The 22,621-nt window shown below is 41.9% G+C and overlaps 1 protein-coding gene across 12 annotated transcripts in view; it reads right to left on the bottom strand.

Annotated features, from left to right (window-relative positions):
* Window positions 1-22,621, bottom strand: part of ABHD2 (abhydrolase domain containing 2, acylglycerol lipase) — a 117,974-nt gene that overhangs the window by 27,282 nt on the left and 68,071 nt on the right. For all 12 annotated transcript variants that reach the window (XM_078326734.1, XM_054257223.2, XM_078326735.1 and 9 more), the window contains 2 exons: window positions 18,447-18,622; window positions 14,149-14,316 (listed from right to left, as the gene is read on the bottom strand). In XM_078326734.1, coding sequence (XP_078182860.1) covers window positions 14,149-14,316; window positions 18,447-18,622 — 344 coding nt within the window. The remainder of the gene's footprint in view (window positions 1-14,148; window positions 14,317-18,446; window positions 18,623-22,621) is intronic.

Genomic DNA, 22,621 nt, shown 5'->3' with positions numbered 1-22,621 from the left:
TGAAAGAACAGATGGACAATGTTCAGCCTCTCTGCTAGGAACTTAAACACAGACAAGGAGACAGATTTTATTAAAGACATAAAATGACTTGTCCACCTTCACACAGTGAGTAGGACCATGTCTATTCAAAGTCCAAAGCTGGACTCCAGACCACTTCTAACCCCAAAGCCCGAGCCCCTTGCCTTATATCACAAATCTACTTAAGTAATAGTACTGCAGAGATTTATGTTTTAATTATTCAACATCTTACTCCCCCCAACCATTTGATTCCTTTTAATATTTTTATTTTTTTATTCTTATTTTTGAGACAGAGTCTTGCTCTGTCTCCCTAGGCAGGAGAGATCATGGCTCACTGCAGCCTCGATCTCCACAGGCTTAAGACATCCTGCCACTTCAGCCTCTGGAGTAGCTGGGAGATTACAGGTGCATGCCACCAAACCCAGCTAATTTTTAATTTTTTAGAAATGGGGCGGTCTCACTATGTTGCCCAGGCTGGTCTCAAACTTCTGAGCTCAAGCGATCTGCCCACCTTGGCTTCCTTTTCCAAAGTGCTGGGATTACAGGTGTGAGCCACTGCACCCAGCCTTGATTCCTTTCAGACCCATCTATCATTACTCAGGTTTGAGACTAATTATTTGAGACTTAAAGCAGATGTTCAGATGTCATTGGGACAGTTCCAAAACTCAGATTTGCTACACTACTGAGGAGCAATTATAACTAATTATGTAGCATTTTGGGAGCCTCAATTTAATTAAATCCAAATACATCTGATCTGGATAAAGGGCCAGCCCTGCTTGATGTCAGGCAGACCGTTCGATGTTCTGTGAAGAGATGCCACCTCTCCCATGCAAGGGAAGGGCAAAGACATGGTGCCCAGTTCCAGGATAAGCTTTCTGGAAGGTCCTCCTGGGATCTCCCCTAATGTCAGTTACCAAATGCCTTTAGTGGCTGGGAGCCTCTCCCTGGCCTGTTATTCTTATTAACAGCTACATGAATCTCTTTTTAAATGAGGTTCTATGTATTTAATTCTTATGGGATTAGCACTAGGTAACAAGATTCAGATATATCATCTTGCTGCAGCTTTTTAAAGACAAGATGAAATCTGAAACACTAGCCTGGCCTTAGAGAGATGAGTATTACAGGGCCATTTTGGAAAGGCAACCTGCTGGGAAGAGGAAAGACCCCTAACCTTTTTTCTCAAGCCCCTACACTTAAAAAGAGATAAGGCAAAGGCTGCCTGAAAGCTGCTATTTCAACAGTCACTTCCCCAGATGACACTCGCATGACTAAGTAGGCTAAAATACAGGGACCCAGAGACTTTGTGTTCCTTGTGGATGGAGACTCTGAGTCATCTCTGTATGTTCCGTGCCAGGCATGGGCCTGGCACCTGTGGGCGCGCCACAAAATGTCAGGTGGGTAAGAAGGAAGTTTGAGTCATGAGGAATGAAGGCACGTGGTACTGGCCAGCATGAGTATGCAGGGGACACGAAAGAAGTACTTGAATATCTTTCCCACTAAGTTTAACCTAGGAGAAAAATATAGTTTGGCTAACAACATGGCTTGCTGACAGGTGGGCGGTTATGGGCCTAGCACCCCCTGTCACTTCCATAGTAAAAGTATGTGAGTCATTTCTTTTTCTTTTTTTTTTTTTTTGAGGCAGAGTCTTGCTCTGTTGCCCAGGCTGGAGTGCAATGGTGCAATCTTGGCTCACTGCAACCTCTGCCTCCTGAGTTCAAGTGAATTCTCCTGCCTCGACCTCCTGAATAGCTGGGATTACAGGTGCCCGCCACCACGCCCGGCTAATTTTTGTATTTTTAGTAGAGACGGGGTTTCGCCATGTTGGCCAGGCTGTTCTTGAACTACTGACCTTGTGATCCACCCACCTTGGCCTCCCAAAGTGCTGGAATTACAGGTGTGAGCCACCGCACCCAGCCTTATGTGGGTCATTTCTTGAAGTCAAAGGGAAACTACTATAAAGTTGAGTCATCCAGGAAAACAACAGCTGCAGAAATAAAGTTAGGGCCCCTCTGTGCTAACAAATTAGTTGGCCTTGTCCTTATCTCGAAATAAGGATTTTAAAAAACAAGTGGCTTCAGCTTTGTTTCTCCATGTATAGAATGCCTAAAACTGCCCTCTTACGGCTAACGGTTTAAGTGTTCAGATTTATCCTGAAAGTGGGGAACTCATCACTGCCTGGCCACTGTTCTGCTTTGGATATGACTCCCTGACACAATTCCTAAAGCTCCTGGTCCCTGGCTCTCAGCAGATGACTTGCTGGGTGTTTTACCACGATGTCTGAGCTTCTGCAAACTCACTACCTTCACTTTCACATTCTCTTTCTCTCTTCACCCCTCTCTTCCTCCTCCCTTCCCTTGGTGCCCTTCTGCCACTACAAAACTCAGCAGTTTAATGCAAAGGCAACACAATTCATAACTATGAATACAATCCAAAATTGAGTCTGCAGCAATGAAAAGGGTAGATATGAGAAGCTTATCAAAATATCTATGTTTATAATCTAACATAATATTGTAAGATTTAAGTAGTAAAAACAAAATATAGGTTCCTTAAAAATTACTGCCTGAAACTCTTCCAGTGAGATGTCTTGGATTGTGGGTGGTCTCCACAGCACGCTAAAGGTAGGTAACCCTACATCCCAGTCTCTCCCAGAGTCCTGGAATTTGTTGTTCTGATGCAGTTATTGATAAAGTCCCTTTTTACTCTCAAAAGTGTCTCAATTGGAATGTGAAGTTACATGGAGGCCTGGGTACAGGTTCTCCCTCCCTTCTAAGACTGAAGTGCCATCCTCCTAAGCAAGACCAAGTTTCTGACCTGACCTTGAGGTTCCAAAACATTGTTTGTATGCATGTTTGTTTGTTTTAAGAGATAGGGTCTCACTCTGTAGCTCAGGCTGTGCAATGGCATGATCAAAGCTCAGTGCAGCCTTGAACTCCTGGGCACAGCTTCTGGAGCAGCCGGGACTACAGACATGTGCCACCGTGCCCAGGTAATTTGTTTTTATTTTTTTGTAGAAATGGGCTCTCACTGTGATTAAAGGTGTGAGCCACTGTATCCAGCCCAAAAAATAATTTTTGTTTTGTTTTTGAGACAGGGTCTCACTCTGTCGCCCAGGCTGGAGTGCAGTGGCATGATCATGGTTCACTGCAGCCTTAATCCAAGAGGTAGTTTAAACAACAAAAAGGTTCCTGTATTATAACCAGTTGGACATTAAAGAGTTCCTCCTCCAAGCAAGAGAATACAATACTGTGATTTCAGGTACTTCCTCACAGCTTGATGTCTAATGCCAGAGAGTCAAGAGTTTAGAAATAAGGGAAGAGCCCACTTCTACCCCATTTAAACTCACAGGAAAAAGCAATTTAAATATTCAAGGCCATTTTCAATGCCTCAGCTTGGTGTTTTGGTGGGAGATGGGTGCTAAGTTCTTAGGAGGCTCATAATCCTAAGGGACTCAGTTACCTCAGGGGGGCCAAAGCCAGGTTATTTTTACTCCTTTCACTTGACATAGAAGATATTATTTTTAATCCTATTTTTTAATGTCTTTAAATCAAGATCAAACTCATAAGATCCTTGTGACTTGGCTCTTAACTTTCTGGTCGTAAAACTTCAAGATATAAAGGTATGATATGGAGGCCAGAATAACCACAAGCTGCAAAATTCTAGTTTTCAGTTTATTCCTTGGCTAGTAGAGTTGATCTACCTCTACTTTGCTCTGAACATGAATACTGGACTATCAGGATAAGGCACTTGGCCAAAGAGAGACAGAAGAAGCAGAATGCTTCCTGAATTCACTGGTCCCCTATAGAATCACTGACAAAAACACTCACATTGCCAATATTGTCTAGTTTAGAAAATCAGCTAAGTCAATAAAGAGTAAGCCAACATGTCTACGGCTGTAGTGCTCCAATTAAAGATTAGGCTCTTTACAATAAATACACTTCAAGAAAATCTTTATGACTTCTCCATCTTCCTTTATTTCCAAGTGTTATTGACCTCACCACACAACAGGGTTGTTTACCTGGTCTGACTCAGTAGAGTAACCTATTTCTTTAAAAAAAATTCTTTTAGAGATGAGGCCTTGCTATGTTGCCCAGGCTGGTCTTGAACTCCTACCCTCCAGCTATCCTCCTGCCTTAGTCTCCCGAGTAACTGAGATTACAGCCACCTGCCACCTCGCTTGACACAAGAAGAAATTTAAGACGGTTTGGTAAACTTTACTTTTGTGGGTGCTCTTCATGTTTATTTTTGCTCAGGTTAGCTAATGTCATTAATCTACCAAAATAGACATATTTAATATTTTCCAGTTAAAGAATTTATGAACTATACAAAAGTAAGTAGTGAGGAATTTTTTTTTTTAATTATAAACATTTTGGCCAGGCACCATGGCTCACGCCTGTAATCCCGGTACTTTGGGAGGCCAAGGTTGGAGGATCACTTGAGGTCAGGAGTTCGAGACCAGCCTGACCAACATGATGAAACCCCGTCTCTACTAAAAATATAAAAATTAGTTGTGCATGGTGGTGTGTGCCTGTAATCCCAGCTACTCGGGAGGATGAGGAGGCATAATCGCTTGAATCCAGGAGTCAGAGGTTGCAGTTAGCTGAAATGGCACCACTGCACTCCAGCCTGGGTGACAAGAGTGAAAATCCATCTCAAAAAATAAATAAATAAATAAACATCTTTTAGAAGGTTAAAGCATAGCACGTACTACAATGAAAACATCTTTCCAGTACCGATTTTAAGAGCTGGCTCTGAGGGCAATGGATGCAGCAAACCACCACCATAGCACATGTATACCTATGTAACAAACCTGCACGATCTGCACATGTATACCAGAACTAAAGTATAATTTAAAAAAAAAAAGAATGAAGTCAAACGATGTATGTGAAAGTAAAAAAACAAAAAAAAAGAGCTGGCTCTGAATACAGAAGCCAGTAGCTTTGAGCTAGACATGTGTGGCCACACAGATTTGGCCAGGAGGCCAGTACTGAAGCTTGTCCAGCTGGAAAGCAAGCATTGCATCCTGCAGAATAATCACCTCGGCAAGCATCCCTGTACACAGAGCCATAACTGAGACCAAGCTCAAAAAAGAAAGAATTTTATGCTCAACATGAGCAGGTTCTTAAACTGATCCTTGCAGAAATTCCAAAGTTCACATGAGGTCAACTCTATCAAGCGATGCAGGGGCAAGGTCGTTTTACAGTTCAAGAAAATGTTTGTCTTTTCTCCTCCAAGGTGGCTCGCAAAAAACACAAAGTTAGAGTGAAGGGCCAGTGAAGATGACAATTGTTAGCATTTGTTGGAGTCTATGCCATGTACTTTTATATTATTGCTGGCTTTTTTTTTTTTTTCTTAAAGACAGGTCAGCCTCTGCTGCCCAGGCTGGAGTACAGTGGTGCGATCTTGGCTCACTGCAGCCTCTGCCTCCTGGGCTCAAGCAATTCTCCTTTCTTCACCTCCCGAGTAGCTGGGATAATAGGCATGCATCATCATGCCTGGCTTTTTGTATTTTTAGTAGAGTCAGGTTTCACCATGTTTCACCATGCTGGTTTCGAAGTCCTGGGCTCAAATGATCTGCCCGTCTGGGCATCCCAAAGTGCTAGGATTACAGGTGTGAGCCACTGTGCTGGGCCTTATTGCCAAATTTCTTAAATTCCTTCAATTTCCTTTCTCAGCTTTCTTGAGCAGGCATGAAACCCCCAGCTGCTGGACACTCTTCCTATGCAGGCCTTTCCTGACCCTTTCTCTCTAAGTGATACACTAGATGGAGGAGATTAACGCACAATAATACAAAAATTAAAAATGCAGATCTGGTCCCTGTCTGTAAAAAGGTTGCTGTTGGTAAATATTCCTGTTAGACAAACCCCTAGCCAGTAAGCTTAGACTCACTGTGACTGTGCACCCTCCTCTCCCAACTAGATGGTGAGCATTCCTTATAGACTAGGATCTTCCTGAAGGAAGGGACTCAAACTCACACCTGTATTCCCATCACAGAGGCTGGCCCCATCATTGTCTGGAGGATGCTGTATGAACAAAAGATCAGGGACCAAACCCACAGGCCCAATTCTGTGGCTCTGAGACACTCCTGGATGCTCTTTTGCCTTAAAATCTATCTGACTGGGAACGATTTCCTCACTCCTTAGTCTTACACAGAGAGGCAATGGAGCCTGTTGTTCAGGAGCACCGACTCTAGGACTAGACTGCGAGACTGCTTGTGTTTGAAGCCTGGGTTGTCCACTCATCAACTCTGTGATTTGGAGCAAGTTATTCATCCTTGCCGGGCCTCAGTTTCCTCACCTGTAAAAGGGTGGTAACTGATTTAATATCCCACAGGGTACTCAGAACAGTGCCTAGCATACAGCAAATGCTACCTAATTGACTATCAGTAAGAACAGTAATGACCACTACCACCAAAGAGGAAGAAAAGTCTTTTAAAATGCTCAAACATCAGCCTTGCTCCTCTGTGTTCTAATGGACAGTATCCTAAATAGGAAATGAACACTACCACAGAGGCGGTATTGAGTTGAGGTTAGGAATCACACTGATTGAAGGCTGGTTCTGCCACTCACTAGTCGCATGACCTAAGGCAAGGTACTTAACCTCCCTAAGCCTGTGAAATGAGGATACTAATTAAAACCTACCTCTGAGGCAGTGAGGATCAAGTGAAGTAATATGAAAACTCAGCATATGCCTGGCACTCATTAGTGTGAGATAAATAGTAACTGCTGTCATGAAGGATTTTCCTTAATAAATTTGTCTTTCAAAGGCAGCACGAAGGGTTCTAAGTCACAAGAATGCAAAATTATCCATTTAGGAAATTCTGTGCAAGGCAGATCAACAATTTCTAATCACATTAGCAAAGCTTATGTGGTTTGGAACAGAGCTGGGTTGATAAATAGGAAAAGATCCTTTACAGTTTTCTCAGAGAGATCTGAGGCAGGTGCATAACAGGAAAAGAAGAAAATAGGGTTTCATGTTAATCCCCTCTTTAGTTTTCTTCTGTTCAAGATGACAGTTGCAAAAACCCCGAAGGGTATTCACAGTGACTTGAATGCCTGGCATCTGCTGAAAAGAGAGGCAGTTTGCCTAAGGGAAGACTCATATATAGGGCACACTGGTTTGTGATGTACTAGTTTGTAAAGGATCGCCTTACATCCACAAGCTGTCATTTCCCATCTCTGTAGGCATTCGGTAAACACTGATGGAGCAAGTGCTTCCTATGGTCCAGGCAGGATTCTAGGCACTGGCGAACTACAGCAGGGAGCATAAAAACTGCCTGCTCTCATGGAGTCAACTTTTGGGATGCAGAAACAGATAACAGACATATAAACAAATAATTTCACAGGTTATAAAAGCAAATCCTTAATTTCAAATCTGAAGTGCCTTGAAGAAAGTAAGGAGGGGTCATTAGATAATGACTAGGGGTGGGAGTAGGGCAACATTAGATGGGGGAGAGATATCAAGGAAGGGTTCTCTGAGAAGGTGACATCTTGGCTGAGACCTGAATGACAAGGAGAAGCCAAGTGAAGACCATAGAAGGGCCTTCCAAACTGAACTTGGGCAGTCCTGGGATTAGCAGGTCCTGGAGTTCAGTGCCTGGAATTCCCATATACTCAGGGTGGGAACAGGGGGCCTGATGGTGAAGTGTAGTATGTCCTGGGGATCCAGAGAGCCCCCCTCACCATGTCACATTCAGTCACCCCACCTGGAAGAGGCTTACTTGGTTGGGGACCTATTAAAAATTCGGGGAAGGAGATCGAAAAGTGGCATAAGAGACCTATCAGCCAATCGCAATATATAGATCTGACTTGGATTTTAAATTGAACAAATGAGTTAAGAAGGAAAAAAAGAGGAAAGACAAGGGGGAAATTGTCCTCTTGAGGAATACTGTTTTGTTTCAGCTGTGATGATGCCATTGTGCTTCTGTTATGTTATGGGCTGAATGGTGTTTCCCCCAAGATTCATATGCTTAAGTCCTAACCCCTAGTATCTCAGAATCTGACTATATTTGGAAGTAGGCTTTTAAAGATGTAATTAGGCCAAAATGTGGTTGTTAGGGTGGGTCCTAATTCAAGATGTCTGGTGTCCTTTTAAGAGGAGGAGATTAGGATACAGAGAGACACCAGAGACACAGGTGACTGTAGTGTGAATCCATAGCAAGAAAACAGTCATTTACAAGCTAAGAAGAAGAGAGGTCTCAGAAGAAATCAACTCTGCTGACACCTTGATCTTAAACTTCCAGCCTCCAGAACTGTGAGAAAATAAATTGCTCTTGTATAAGCTACCCCCGTTGTAGTATTTTGATAGGCAGTCCTAACAAATGAAGACAGATTACAAAGAGCCTGTGTATCTTAGTGATATACACTGGAAATAATCACAGATGAAACTGGACCAGGCAGTCTGGTGCTTGCTTCAAAATAATCTTTGAGGTGCAGTGGCTCATGCCTGTAATCCAAGCACGGAGGCTAAGGTGGGCGGATCACCTGAGTTCAGGAGTTCGAGACCAGCCTGGCCAAGATGGTAAAACCCCTCCTCTACTAAAAATACAAAAATTAGCTGGATGTGGTGGCAGGTGCTTAGCCAGCTGCTAGGAAGGCCGAGGCACGAGAATCACTTGAATGCTGGAGGCGGAGGTTGCAGTGAGCTGAAATCGCACCATTGCCCTCCAGCTTGGGCGACAGAATAAGACCCTGTCTTAAAATAATAACAAGATAATATTTGAGAGGAGATTCAAGAAGGCAGTGGTTTATAAAGGAAACAATATTGGCCATGAGTTGAGTAATTGTTGAGGTTGAATAAAGAGTACACTGGGATTTATTCTACTATTTTCCCTACTTCTGGATATTTTGAAATGTCTGTAATAAAAAGCAAAAAAGCAAAAACCAAAAAATAAAGCTAAAGCAGAAACAAGGAATAAGACCTATATCTGTGGCTCTGGAAAACCTTGGCTGTACCTTAGACACCCTGAGAGCTAAGCCACTGGCACTGGTATCTTTTAAGCTCCTGGCTGGGCATGGTGTCTCATGCCTGTAATCCCAGCCGTTTGGGAGGCTGAGGCGGGCAGATCACAAGGTCAGGAGTTCGAGATCAGCCTGGTCAAGATGGTGAAACCCTGTCTGTACTAAAAATACAAAAAAATCAGCTGGGTGTGGTGCTGTGTGCCTGTAGTCCTAGCTACTTGGGAGGCTGAGGCAGAAGAATCCCCTGAATCCAGGAGGCGGAGGTTGCAGTGAGCCGAGATCATGCCGCTGCACTCCAGCCTGGGCGACAGTGAGACTCTGTCTCAACAAAAACAAAACAAAACAAAAGCTCCCACAGGAATTCTAATGTTGATAAACTGACCTACACAAAGAGAACTAGAAATTCTTTTAAGGAGAAATAAAGGAAGACTTGAAGGAAAAGGCCATGCTCCTGGATGAGAAAAGTATTATAAATCTTTCCACATTAATTTATAAATTAAAGTTCCCTTCAGAAACTGTGATAAACTGTGCGAAAGTTCACCACCAATAACTACTTTCCATCCCTAGGAAGGATGCGTCTCCCCCACCTCACTGAAGTTAGGCTTGGTTGTGTACTGTACTTTATCAATAAATTGTGACCAGGAGTGACCTCTGTCATTTCTGAGCAGAAGCTTCAAGAGCCACACTCTTCCCACTCTCTGCAATGTTCCAGCGGGTAGCTGCTCCATAGGCCTGGTTCCTTGAGCGAGGACCATCATGATGGAGGCACAGAGGCCCCCCAGCTAAGCCATGAGGGATGCATAGTGTGGACAGAAATCATTGTTTTAAACCACTGAGATTCAAGTTGTTTGTTTCCACAGCATAATCTAGTCCACCCTGACTAACACAAAAACTCAGCATAGAACTTGATGCAATAATCTGCGGCTCAAATGAAAAACATAGGCAGGGAGACAAGAGCATAGTCTGAAGAGCCATGAGTCAGGGTTGCTACTATGAGATGTCAGGCCATATTGCAAGGCAACAGTAATTAAAAATTGAGAACAGTACTGGGTATAGGAACAAAAGTTGACAAAGATCTCTGAACTAAAGTACAGAAAGCTCATGTGTCAACCACTAACACACTTACATAAAGACATGATTAACTAGGATAAAGGCTTTTCAGTTCTAGCACGTAAACTGTTGACCTGCCTCAACTGACCAGTCAAAGGTAACAAACGTGGGCTTTGCTCCAATGTGTTAGGGCACCTTTGGTGAAGGATTGCTCCTTTTTCACCAGCTCAGGAAAACATTTATTAGAAACATTGTTTTAAACTAAAATCACATCAATAGCACCTAACAAAACACTACTGCTTTCTCTATCTAGGTTCTTTGGAGCTACCAAAGATGTCTTAATTTTTACATTTCAACAACGCATACAAATTCTGGATTTCTGACCTTGAGTCATATTCGTTTGATCACATCTCCAATGGCTAAAAGAAACTATCAACAGGTAAAAGGTGTACGAATACACACAAAAAAACAAATAGTATGGCTAGAAGAAAACACCCATTTTTTTCTAGGTCACCTGTCTTTCTAGAAAATTTCTAAAGTATAACAAACTATAGAAATTTACTTCTAAACTTCTGATGAAATAAAATGTAACAACGTCATCCACAAACTAAAGGAAATGGTTAATTTTTAAAATTGGGGGCCTGAAGCTCTCCGCTGATGGATTTGCCTCATATCAAGGGTTGTTCATTCTCCAAACATACAGTGCTCTCAAGGCAGCGGTGCACGCTGCTCTTCTGCATGGGTTGCCCTCCCAAACCCACTCCCCTCTGTCTATAACTCCAGCTATTTACGAGTGCCTCTATTTAGGAGCTCATCTTTGAGGGCCCAGCTCAAATGCCTTTCCTAGGAGAATTCTTCCTTCCACAGCTTGACGAGTCCCCCACAGAGCCAGGCTGGTTTCTCCATTCCACTGCAGCACATTCCCCAGGCCTGCCCTATTAGTCCACTCATCACACTGAATTGTAATTTTTTTTTTTTTTTGAGGCAGAGTCTCCTTCTGTGGTCCAGGCTGAAGTGCAGGGGTGCAATCTTGGCTCACTGCATCCTCTGCCTCCTGGGTTCAAGTGATTCTCCTGCCTCAGCCTCCCAGGTAGCTGGGATTACAGGTGTCTGCCACCATACCTGGCTAATTCTCCAACTCCTTACCTCAGGTAATCTGCTTGCCTTGGCCTCCCAAAGCACTGGGATTATAGGTGTGAGCCACCACATCTGGCCTTGTATTGTAATTCTTTAATGATACTCTCCCCTGCAGAACACATCTTACTTATCTAGGTCACAAAGAGCATGGCTAATCTCTCACCAACATTAATACGCCTTCAAGTATTTGAATAAGAATAAACCTGGATGGCACCATGGCTCAGGTCTGTAATCCCAGCACTTTGGGAGGGCAAGGTAGGTGGACTGCTTGAGCTCAGGAGTTCAAGACCAGCCTGGACAACATAGTGAGACCTTGTCTCTACAAAAAATTAAAAAATGAGGAGGAAGGATCGCTTGAATCTGGGAGGTTGAGGCTGCAATGAGGCACAACTGTTTCACTTCACTCCCTCCTGCGTGACAGAGTGAGACACTGCCTCAAAAAAAAAAAACAAAAAGAATGAACCTAACATATAATAAATGTTTACTGTGTTAATCAACTGCTTGCCAAATCCTCAGTAACCCACATTTAATTGTAGCTCCACCTTACTACAGCTGAAGAATCTGCAACTGAGTTTAAGAAACTGCTCGAGGCCACACAGCGTCAGTGGCAGGGCTGGGGTATCGGATCCAGAGCCTGTCTCCTGACCTGGGTACTCTCTGTGAGCATGGGCTGTACTTAGCCTACTCTTTGCTGCTGCTTCGGCTGCTGGACTCCCCTGACCAGGTCTGGTAATGCCTTACAGTCTGGTCTCTTTGGTCTACAGCCCCATAGTATAGCACTCTGGGGCTGGGAGGCCTAGACCATACAGACCCAGCTACTCTGCTGTCTCTGAGATGATTCTGGCAACCAGATCCAAGCTCCTTAGCTATTCTCCTTACTGGCTCTATGCCCCTGCCCAAATCACTTCACATCTCTGTGCCTCCGTTTTTTCATCAGAATTTTACTGTCCCATGGGTTGCTGTGGAGATAAGAGCTTGTGCCTACTACATGTGAAACCATCACTGTGTCTGGTGTACATTAAGTATTCTCACCGGCGTTTCTTGTATTATTGTTGGCACATTTCTTGTATTATGCTCCCAAATCTCCATCCTGGCCTGGCAGCCAAGCCATGGCTCTCCATCTTCTACTTGTATAGACGATCTAAATATCCAAATACAAGACCTTATCATTATTCCCCACTGTTTCCTTGGTGTTCGACTTGGCCTATTTCTGACTTTTGGGTCCAATTCTGTCTTCCATGTACTCACTATTCCCCCAAGTGCCTGTGTTATCTGTAAATCTAGATATTCACCTGTATTTTCAAGCTACTGACCAAACTGCTGAACAGAACAGTCTATAAAATGGGTATCTTCAGTTGTGGGTGTGAATACAGAAGAGGAAATGAACTCAGAGCGCCCGGCATCCTGCTTGGCACAAAGCAGGTGTACCTGTTTATGCTTCCATGTCTGTGACCTTCCCTTTCCTGCCCTTATGGAGACGTTGCTATTGCATATTACTAATGGCAATGTAACTGGAATGACCTCGCTGGAGGTCAATCTGACAAGATGTACAAATATGCATTAAAAAATGTTGACTCCACAGTTCTATTGGGAATTTACTCCAAGGTCATTAAGAAAAAATAATTCTATGTACAAGATATAGTATTTATAGTGCTGTTATTTAAAATGCAAAAAACTTTAAATAACCCATATGTCCTACAAAGATAAATGGTTAAATAAACTATAACAGAGCAGTAACAGCAATGTGGCTCTTAAAAAGATTAAACATCTTTATGTTGGTGAATATAAAGTTATTTTTAAAAATCACCATAGATATACACACTACGACTGCAATAAATAAAAACTATGTATACATTGATAAAGACAAAAGGGTAGTTTGAAGAAATAGAAATTACAGTTACGGTGAGATGATAGATGTAATTTTTTGTTATTTCCCATTAAAACGTATTACAATTTATTTGCTTATAATATCCCAAACATTTGTGCGTATACAGATGCATATTTTATGTGTTTATTATTTATGTGTGCATATATAATCTAAACAGAGAGCTAATAAGAATCAAGAATGAGCAGTGCAGAACCCAGAACTTAGCTAACACAGGATTTTTTTTTTTTTTTGAGACAGAGTCTTGCTCTATTGCCCAGGCTGGAGTGTAGTGGTGTGACCTCTGCAGCCCAGGTTCAAGCGATCCTTGTGCCTCAGCCTCCTAAGTAGCTGGGATTACAGGCATGCGCCAGCTAATTTTTGTATTTTTAGTAAGAGACGGGGTTTTGCCATCATGGCCAGGTTTGTCTCGAACTCCTAGACTCAAGTGATCCACTGCCTTAGCCTCCCAAAGTGCACTATTTATGGTGAAGGGTTAGTTTGAAAATGTCCAGTAAGTCATGAACAGATACTTTTAAAAAACACAATAAAAATTAATTACTAGAGAAGAGACTACAGGCATGAGACACCACACCTGGCCCCGCTAACACACAATTTTAATTCAAATCAAGAAGCATTTGTCTAAATACGAGATCTAGTTTCTGTCCCCTAGGAACCTAAAATCCAACTGAGTTGCTACCGTGCCAGGTTCCCTTCCCACTGACATTCACAGGCCTCATCACACCCTTGCCTGCCAGTTGTAAGAGTCCCGAGGAATGAGTTTCAGAATAGCACAGTCCTGAAGCGCATGAACTCTGCTACCTAATCTACCTGGCTCCCAGCCCTGCTGTGACTCTTACTAGCTAGGAGACCTTGGGCAAGACTTTCCCCTGTGAGCTTCAGTTTCTGCCTCTGTGAGATAGGGTGGTTACAGTGCCCACCTCAAAGGCTGGTGTGAGGTACGGCATCATCAATGCCTACTACAAGTTGGCTGTTGATATAACCGTGTGATCTACCATCTCCTACAGATGGGCATACGTTTAAAACTTAAGAAAACAAGGCAGAAGCAGAAGTAGCAGCACACTTGCAGAAAAAGGGAGGACTCCACTGAGCCATGCTTACCATAGGTGAACATGCGTGGTGAGGTCAGTTCAATGTTGGGCAGGGCACCCAGGTGATTCAGCACGGCACACCGATAGCCATTTTTCTGGGCATAGTCAACAAAAGTGCGGATGTATTGCTTCTCGCTGTGATTGGCAATTCCAGGGCAGATGACCATGGTGATATCATCTATAGGGTGGAGAAAGAGATCCTGATGTATCCAATAAATGTGACATGATAAATGAACACAATTACATTTCACTGGCTTAGACAACAGGGGGAGGGACTTCAACATACATCTTTTCATTCAATGTATGTCTTTTCATTCAATTCTCTGGGAATCTTTCCCTTCTAGCTGGAGCTGTCTATATCAGTGCTTCTTAAGCTATTTATAGTGAAGGATTGGTTTTGAAAATGTCCAGTAAATCAGAAACAGATACTTTTGAAAAAGACAATGAAAAATTAATTACTAGAAAAATGAAATGAAAAATATGTAAACCTCAAATTTCTATTATAAGATTTGACAAATATAAAATTACTCTCTCACATTTCTATAAAAGTTCCTGAACATTACTCTTAATTTCTGTAAGAAATTCTATATGAATGAATAAATGAAAAAATAAAAAGTGGTGTTTGCACAGACCTCTTTGACCCAGCAATTTTACTTTCAGGTATTTGTCCTACAGATCTATAATTGTACATATGTAAAACAATGTCCTACAGATAATATAATGTATATATATGTATTAGGCTGTGTTCAATCATACAATACATATTCTTTTGCATATGATTGAATATAATTTAAATGTCTAGAAATAGGGCTCTGGTTGGATAAATTATTGCCTATCTAAGTGATGAAATGTTATAAAGCCCTTAAAAATAATGAGACATTTTTATATATACTAATGTGGCACGCTCTTCCATAAATTAAGTGAAAAAATGCTAAATGCAGAAAGGGGTTATAATAATGTTGCCTTTTGTGTGGAGAAAAAAAAAGATGTCTATATTTATCAATGCATCCACTATCTTTGGAATCACATACAAGAACCTTGACAGTGGGTACCACTGAGGGGTAGGGATAGAGAGTAGAGGACAGAGAGAGACACTTTCACTGTATATTGTTAGTACCTTGTGAACTTTCTATCATGACTATGAATTGCCTACTTCAAAATATGAATATTTCTTTTTCTCTTCTTTTTCTTTTTTTGAGACAGGGTCTTGCAATCTTGGCTCACTGCAACCTCTGCCTCCCAGGTTTAAGAGATTCTCCTGCCTCAGCCTCCTGAGTAGCTGGTAGTACTACAGGTGTGTGCCACCACACCCAGCAATTTTTTTTTATCATGTTGGCCAAAATGGTCTAGATCTGCTGACCTCACGATCCGCCCACCTCGGCCTCCCAAAGTGCTAAGATTACAAGTGTGAGTCACCGCGCCTGGCCTATATTTTTCTTTTCTTTCTTTTTTTTTTTTGAGATGGAGTCTCACTCTGTCACTCAGGCTGGAATGCAGTGGTGCAATCTCGGCTCACTGCAACCTCTGCCTCCCGGTTCAAGCAATTCTCTGCCTCAGCCTCCTGAATAGCTGGCATTATAGGCACTTCCCACCACACCCAGCTAATTTTTGTATTTTTAGTAGAGATGGGGGTTTCACCATCTTGGCCAGGCTGGTCTTGAACTCTTGACCTCGTGATCTACCCACCTTGGCCTCCCAAAGTGCTGGGGTTAAAGGCATGAGCTACCACGCCCAGCCTATATTTTTCTTTTTTTAAAAAAAGGGGTGTTTAGGTCATTAAATTTGATCATTATTTTTCTTCAAATTAAGATTTTTTAAAACTTAGAAATTCTTAATGCTGGTAGGGAAATAGGAATTAGTAAGCAATTTTGCAATAAGCATAAAGAACCTTAAAAATTTTGTAAATAGCTGGATGTGGTGGCACATACCTGTATTACAACTATTTGAGAGGCTGAGGCAGGAGGATCACCTGAGCCCTGTAGTTTAAGATTGCAGAACACAATGGCTGTATCTGTGAACAGTCACTTTACTCTAACCTGGGCAACACAGTAAGACTCCATCTCTTTATAAAATAAATAAACTAGGCCAGGTGCGGTGGCTCACGCCCATGATCCCAGCACTTTGGGAGGCCGAGGTGGGTGGATCACGAGGTCAAGAGATCGAGACCATCCTGGTCAACAAGGTGAAACCCTGTCTCTACTAACAATACAAAAATTAGCTGGGCACGGTGGTGCGCGCCTGTAGTCCCAGCTACTTGGGAGGCTGAGGCAGGAGAATTGCTTGAATCCAGAAGGCAGAAGTTGCAGTGAGCCGAGATCACGCCATTGCACTCCAGTCTGGGTAACAACAGCGAAACGCCATCTCAAAAATAAATAAACAAATAAAATGAATAAACTCTGACATAGTAAATTCCAATTCTTGAAATCCTGCCTAGAATTTTCTGATGAAGGATGATAGAATTATTGATAGTGACAAAGCTGTAAATAAGTTAAATGCCCAACTACAGAAGAATGGTTAAATTAAGGTATGACCACATTGTAGAATACTAAGTAATCATTAAAATTGTGTTTTTGAAGACTTTTACAGTTTTAATGACATGGGAAAGTCTTTATAATATAATGTATGATAATTCAAATTTTGGAAAAACAATGCATAGAAGTGTAAGAAAATGGAGCAAAACATTAACAATATATGTTGGGTGGTAAAATTGTGGGTGATTCTTATTTTTTAGATGTATTATCCATGTTTTCTAAAATGAGAAAATGTGGATTTTTTTACTACTTTTATAGTCAGAAAACAATCAGAAAAGGAGAAAAAGGGCTGTTTTTCTTAGAGTACGTCTTAGGTATAAGTACTGCCCTCCCCAGAAGCACCTTTGTCAATCATTTCTGAGGGCAGGAGTGATGGAAAATAATGAGCAAGTAAAAGGGAGAATCACTGTTCTGCCCTTTTCAACTTCCCATATTGGTCTTGGTGGGAAGAGCAGATGGTCAAAGTAAACTTTGTGCGTTAGTGGTAGAAGAAGAAAAAGCATTAGAAATAAGGGAAAGAAAATATTTAACTGGGTATGGTGGATAAATAAATATTGGACAGACCAGCTACAGATTTATAAACACAATGTGAGCTCCTCGCCTATTCATTTATTCATCCCTTCCATGACTGTTTATTAGAAGCCAGCTATTCTGGACTCCAGGGATTCCTACATTCTAGCAGATAAATAACACACAAGCACACAAATAGGTTTAGAGTAGAAGCTACCATGAAGAATTAGAGCAGGAAGGCAAGATGAATTTGCTGAGGAGACACTAGTTAGGGGAGTTAGGGACGGACCCATTGAGGAGGTGGCATTTGAGCTGAGACATGAATGACAGGAGGAGTCTGCCATGTGAAGATCTGGGGACCAGCATTCCAGGCAGAGGAAATATCAATTAAATCTTCTTACCAGCTACTCAGCAGTTCTAGCCACTGTAAATATCTAATATGTTTCCTGGAGTTTACCCATAAATAAATACTGAGCTCCTATAGAAAAACAACAACAACAACAAAAAACTAGGTGCTTTTGAATACTACAGAATGCAAAAGACATGTTCTCTTCTGGTAGAAATAGCATTCAAACGGATGCATGCACCTAACCCCACTTCCTCAAAAGTCTTCATTATGAAGCATTTTATAATGAATGCTTACTGTGCAGGCTAGACAGAACAATGCCAAATTCCAGCAGCAATGAAAATTTCAGTTGTTTCTCAGAAATTAGGTGTCCTAGACCACTGCATGATAGATAATGACCTTAACGTGTCTTTTTGTCCAGGGAAACCCACATCCTTTTTATCTACTGCTGTCCAACAAACACCAGCCTATACTGCATCTCCGAGCTTCACTTTCCTCATCAGTAAAGCGGCGATAGTAAATACCAGCCTCACAGTATTGAGGATTAAACGAGGTAACAGTACATATGAAGCACTGAGAACAGTCTGGCCTCTGTTGCTGTCATCAACCCAGAGGCTTGGTCCTGGGGTGCCTGGGCTCCAAGCACTCCCTAATCCCCTAACATCAAATTTCTGTATTTCACAAGAGGATTAAAAACTATTCTACAGTGAGTTCTGAAGAGCTTTACATGGTGACTGCCAAATACAAGCTAAAGCTAATTGCGAGCGGCTCCTAAGCGCTGAATCCCGGCAGACTTCCCAACAGCCCCCCGATGCCACGGGCGGAGTCAGTGGCATGAATATTCACACCGTGCTGTGCTCTCCACCGACTAGGGCTCCTCCTCCGAGTGATGGCCCAATTACACAACCTAAAGCAGCTCACCTCCAACACAGTGCTCAGCCAAGGGCTCGAAGAGGTCGAATGTAGAAGTGGCTCCATCAGACATGGTGATGAACTTCCGGTGCCCGTAAGGATGTGGCGACCTCACCCTTCCCATCTTCCCATACAAGGCTGTCTGGATGTGTCCACTTTTCCCCCAGATCAACGGTGGAATGTATCTAAAAAAAGGACAAGGGAAGTCAATTTTCTGTACATTCCTTGAGCAACGTTCTGAAAACTCTTTTAGCAAAAGTCTTTCAACCTATTTAAGTTTTTTCCTCGCAAATTCTGCACACAAAGCACAAACATGAGGTTTTTATTACGTTACATCTGCGCCATGATTTACCGCCTTTCCCCATTTACTAATATACTCCGCATCAGATTAGCTTTAGATATCAACTGGGACATGTTTATAAAGAGAGGATTTCAATTCAGGGTAACTGTTAAGTAATTCAACATGGGTTATTTCCATAATATAGAATAAAAAGCAAGTGATACATTTTGAACACATTCTAACTTCACAGGTTAGCTTTTTATTAAATGAGTGGATGTATATGAAATGGCATAGCGCCTACTCTCATGAAATGCTCACTTCTTTCCCTAACAAGACAGGCCGCCACAGCTATAGTGGTTACTCCATCAGCCAAACCTGCTGCTCTCAGTTATGCTGGGAAGGGCTGCAAACTCTTCTAAGAGCCTGTAAGTGCCTTGTGGGGTGAGGGCACTACTGTATGCTCCAGAGAATGTGCTGTAAGGGCAGTGCAGTGTAAATATTTGCTGGATTGATTAAGGATAAAGGCTTGTTAGCCTAAGTAAGGCATGAAGCCTCGCTAACAACTGTCCATTGTAAAAACACAGAGTGACGCTAGGCGTTGGTAGGAAATGCAAGAATCACAAATAGTTAATTACTGGGAAAAGAAGATGTCCCAATTACAACTAAGAAATGATTATGGTTTACATCCATAGTTCAAGATGACTCCGTTTACTGAAACTGCTGTTGGTTTCTCTTCCATGGCTTTTGGCCTAAGCCTGATGGTTGTCCAGGATTCATATCCTATAAAAACTGGAGTTACATAATTTAAAATGGTTGTGGCATCATTTCTCTCTGTACTATATGGCAGTGGTGAGTGTTTTATTAATAATTTACCTTAACCTACTTGTCAATTCCTGCCTATCATTTCTCTCAGAACCAGATGATCCCCAAAACCCTTCTTTGATTTACTCCTTGTATGAGTGTGTAATTAATTACATCTACACAAAATTAAGAGAAGTGAAGCTACCACCTTAAGCAAACCAGTTCCCAGACAAGCTTCCTTTTCAGGGGAGGGAAGGAGAGAGGAGAGGTATTTTAAGACCTTAAGGACATGAAGCCACTTGCCAGCATAACACCACAGGTGCAAATATCACTGCAGAAGCCATGGCATTTGGAAAGCGGGCGAAGGCATTTATAAGAGCTGAGCGGATTATGACAGTAACAAAAAGCAAGCTTATAAAAATGTCAATTGGACAACTGAACACTATGTAAGGTTTAGCTACAGAATTTATAAAGGAGTTCAGACTACCAAGTTAGATAATAAGTTTTGCATAGAGGGAGGACTATCCAAGAAATCAAACTTTGATCACTTCTGGAGGAAAGTTTAAAGAAAATTTTGTTTATAATATAAATAAAAAATGGAAATATGCTGAGCTTAAAAATGTCAGAAGAAGGAGTAAATTTCACATGCCTACCTTCTGATCATGTTTAGAATACAATCTCAGAAAATAAAACAAAAAATAAAGTAAACTTTCCTTTTGGCTATTCACAGATTTCACACATAATGATGAACATGTGACTGTCCTGATGCCACATTGCCAGTTTAGGGTCTAGTCATCTCCTCAGAGTCTTGGCAGCCTCCCAGTCTCTAGTCTTGCTCTCACCTAATCCATCATCCACCCGCCAATGGAGGGATGATCTCAACACACAAGCCTGGCCCCTGCCCTGCACTACATGGGTCCTCACTTGGCCTAGGAGGCCATCTACACCCTTGTACTCACTAACTTTCTGCCTAAGCTCAAACAAACCTAAACCTCCAGCCCCAACTTCACCCAGAACAGGTGCACATGGTGTTGAACTACTTTTATCTGAGAAGCCTTTGCTCAAGCTGTCTCCTTTGACTGGAATGCTCTTTCACACCCAGTGTTTCTTTGGACCAGGCTATTACTTGTCTTTCAGGACTCACTTCCAGCCAGGTTGCTGAGGGAGTTGACCCCGCTCCATGCAAAGCTCTGTCCTAGCACCCAGGTGGCTGGATTACTTTAGAAGCTCTTTTCAAGCAAACCCCTCCCGCTGCTCATTCACCTCCTGCTCTATCCCCAGAGCACTGGACATATATTACAGACCTAGGGGAGATTTGCTTCAATGAACAGAATATAGACACACTTAGTAAATCTAAAAGGACAAATGTTTTTAAAATACACAAAAATATATTTAAAAATAATATGTGCCACAATAATGTGAATTCAGCTATTACATGATTGGCGTTTGGCTACTGTCCACTTTCCAGTCTATCTAACCCCATTCTCAGAATGGGGTGCAATATTTTTCAAGAGTGTGTGTGTGTGTTAGGGATCAATTGCCTCAGAATCACTTGGGACTTTCTCAGTTTAATGTAAGATCAATTATAAAGAGAGGAAGTCTCACAAGGTTTAATTTTATAATACCACCTATTGATAAAACACTGTTTTTAATTAACTTCATGATAATACAACACCAGAGTTTATGAAATTGAATTTTTAGACTGCTTTTACTACGGTGGGGTTCAATGTATAGTTGTTTGTTTATATAACTCATCCACAGACCACAAGAAACAAATTAAAAAACAATGAATAGGTGCCCAGTCGCATGGTTTAGGTTGAGAAGGAAATACGGATCAAAACAATAAAATATTTTGAAATTTATATAAACAAACACTGAAGAAATGCTGCTAAAATGGTACATGAAGGAATATGCTGTTTCTATGTATGTGGTAGTTTTTCTGAAAATACAGCTGCCAATCATTCCACATATTCCATCTTCTGCTAGTAGCCAGATTCCCTCCCTGTGATCTGGACCGGCCTGTGGCTTGTCTGGGGTTACAGAAGGTGGCAGAAGGATTGCCATGCCAATTTAGGCCTGGCCCTGAAGAAACATGGCAGTTTTTGCTCTCTCCTAGGAAGCCTGATGAGAGGGCATACAGAAGACACTGTGATGGAACTGAGAGGTGTATGTATTATACATTTTGTAGATACTGCCAGGGTGCCTTCTAAAAATGATGGGTCCATTTACATTAATGAAAGTGCCTGTCTTCCTCACCCTCATTAACAACTGGTATTATTAATCTTTCACATTCTGGCCACTTTGATGGGCAAAAAATGGGTATCTTGTTTCAACCTGTGTGTAAGGTGGATCCAATCTATGGTTGAAAAGAGTTGCTTGCTTGAATTTGCACTTCCCTGATTCATGCGTTTATTCATTTGTATTTCTCTTCTGTGAACTGTTTGTTCGTATCCTTTGTGTATTTTTTCATTATAGTTTTCTATTGATTTGTAAGTATTATTTTTATTATCCCTACATTAAGCCATTATCTATGTTAAAAATATTTTCTCCCAATGTATTGTATATTTTTAAACTTTATCTTATGTTGCAGTGTTTTTTTTTTTTTTTTGAGATGGAGTCTCGTTCTGTTGCCCAGGCTGGAGTGCAGTGGTGTGATCTTGGCTCACTGCTACCTGCTACCTCTGCCTCTTGGGTCCAAGTGATTCTCCTGCCTCAGCCTCCTGAGTAGCTGGGATTACAGGCACATGCCACCATGCCCAGCTAATTTTTTGTATTTTTAGTAGAGACAGGGTTTCACCATGTTGACCAGGATGGTCTCGATCTCTTGACCTCATGATCCACCCACCTTGGCCTCCCAAAGTGCTGGGATTATAGGCGTGAGCCACTGTGCCCGGCCTGGTGCTAGCCATTTTAAAGGTCATCTTGAACTAGGGGCTTTTCAGAAGCATGGAGCTCCCTGGTAGATATTCCTGATAGAGATCTATTTATTGAGGAGCTGGTGAACATGGGTTTCCAAGCCAGAAGCTGGCACTAAACAGGAGAAAGGGTAAAGAGACCAAGTTTTGGGGCTCAGGCAAGTAAAAATTCACAGTAGTCACCACAA

The sequence above is a fragment of the Callithrix jacchus genome, chromosome 6 (assembly GCF_049354715.1).
Source record: "Callithrix jacchus isolate 240 chromosome 6, calJac240_pri, whole genome shotgun sequence".
Classification (NCBI taxonomy): domain Eukaryota; kingdom Metazoa; phylum Chordata; class Mammalia; order Primates; family Cebidae; genus Callithrix; species Callithrix jacchus.
This window is presented reverse-complemented; position numbering and strand designations above follow the sequence as displayed.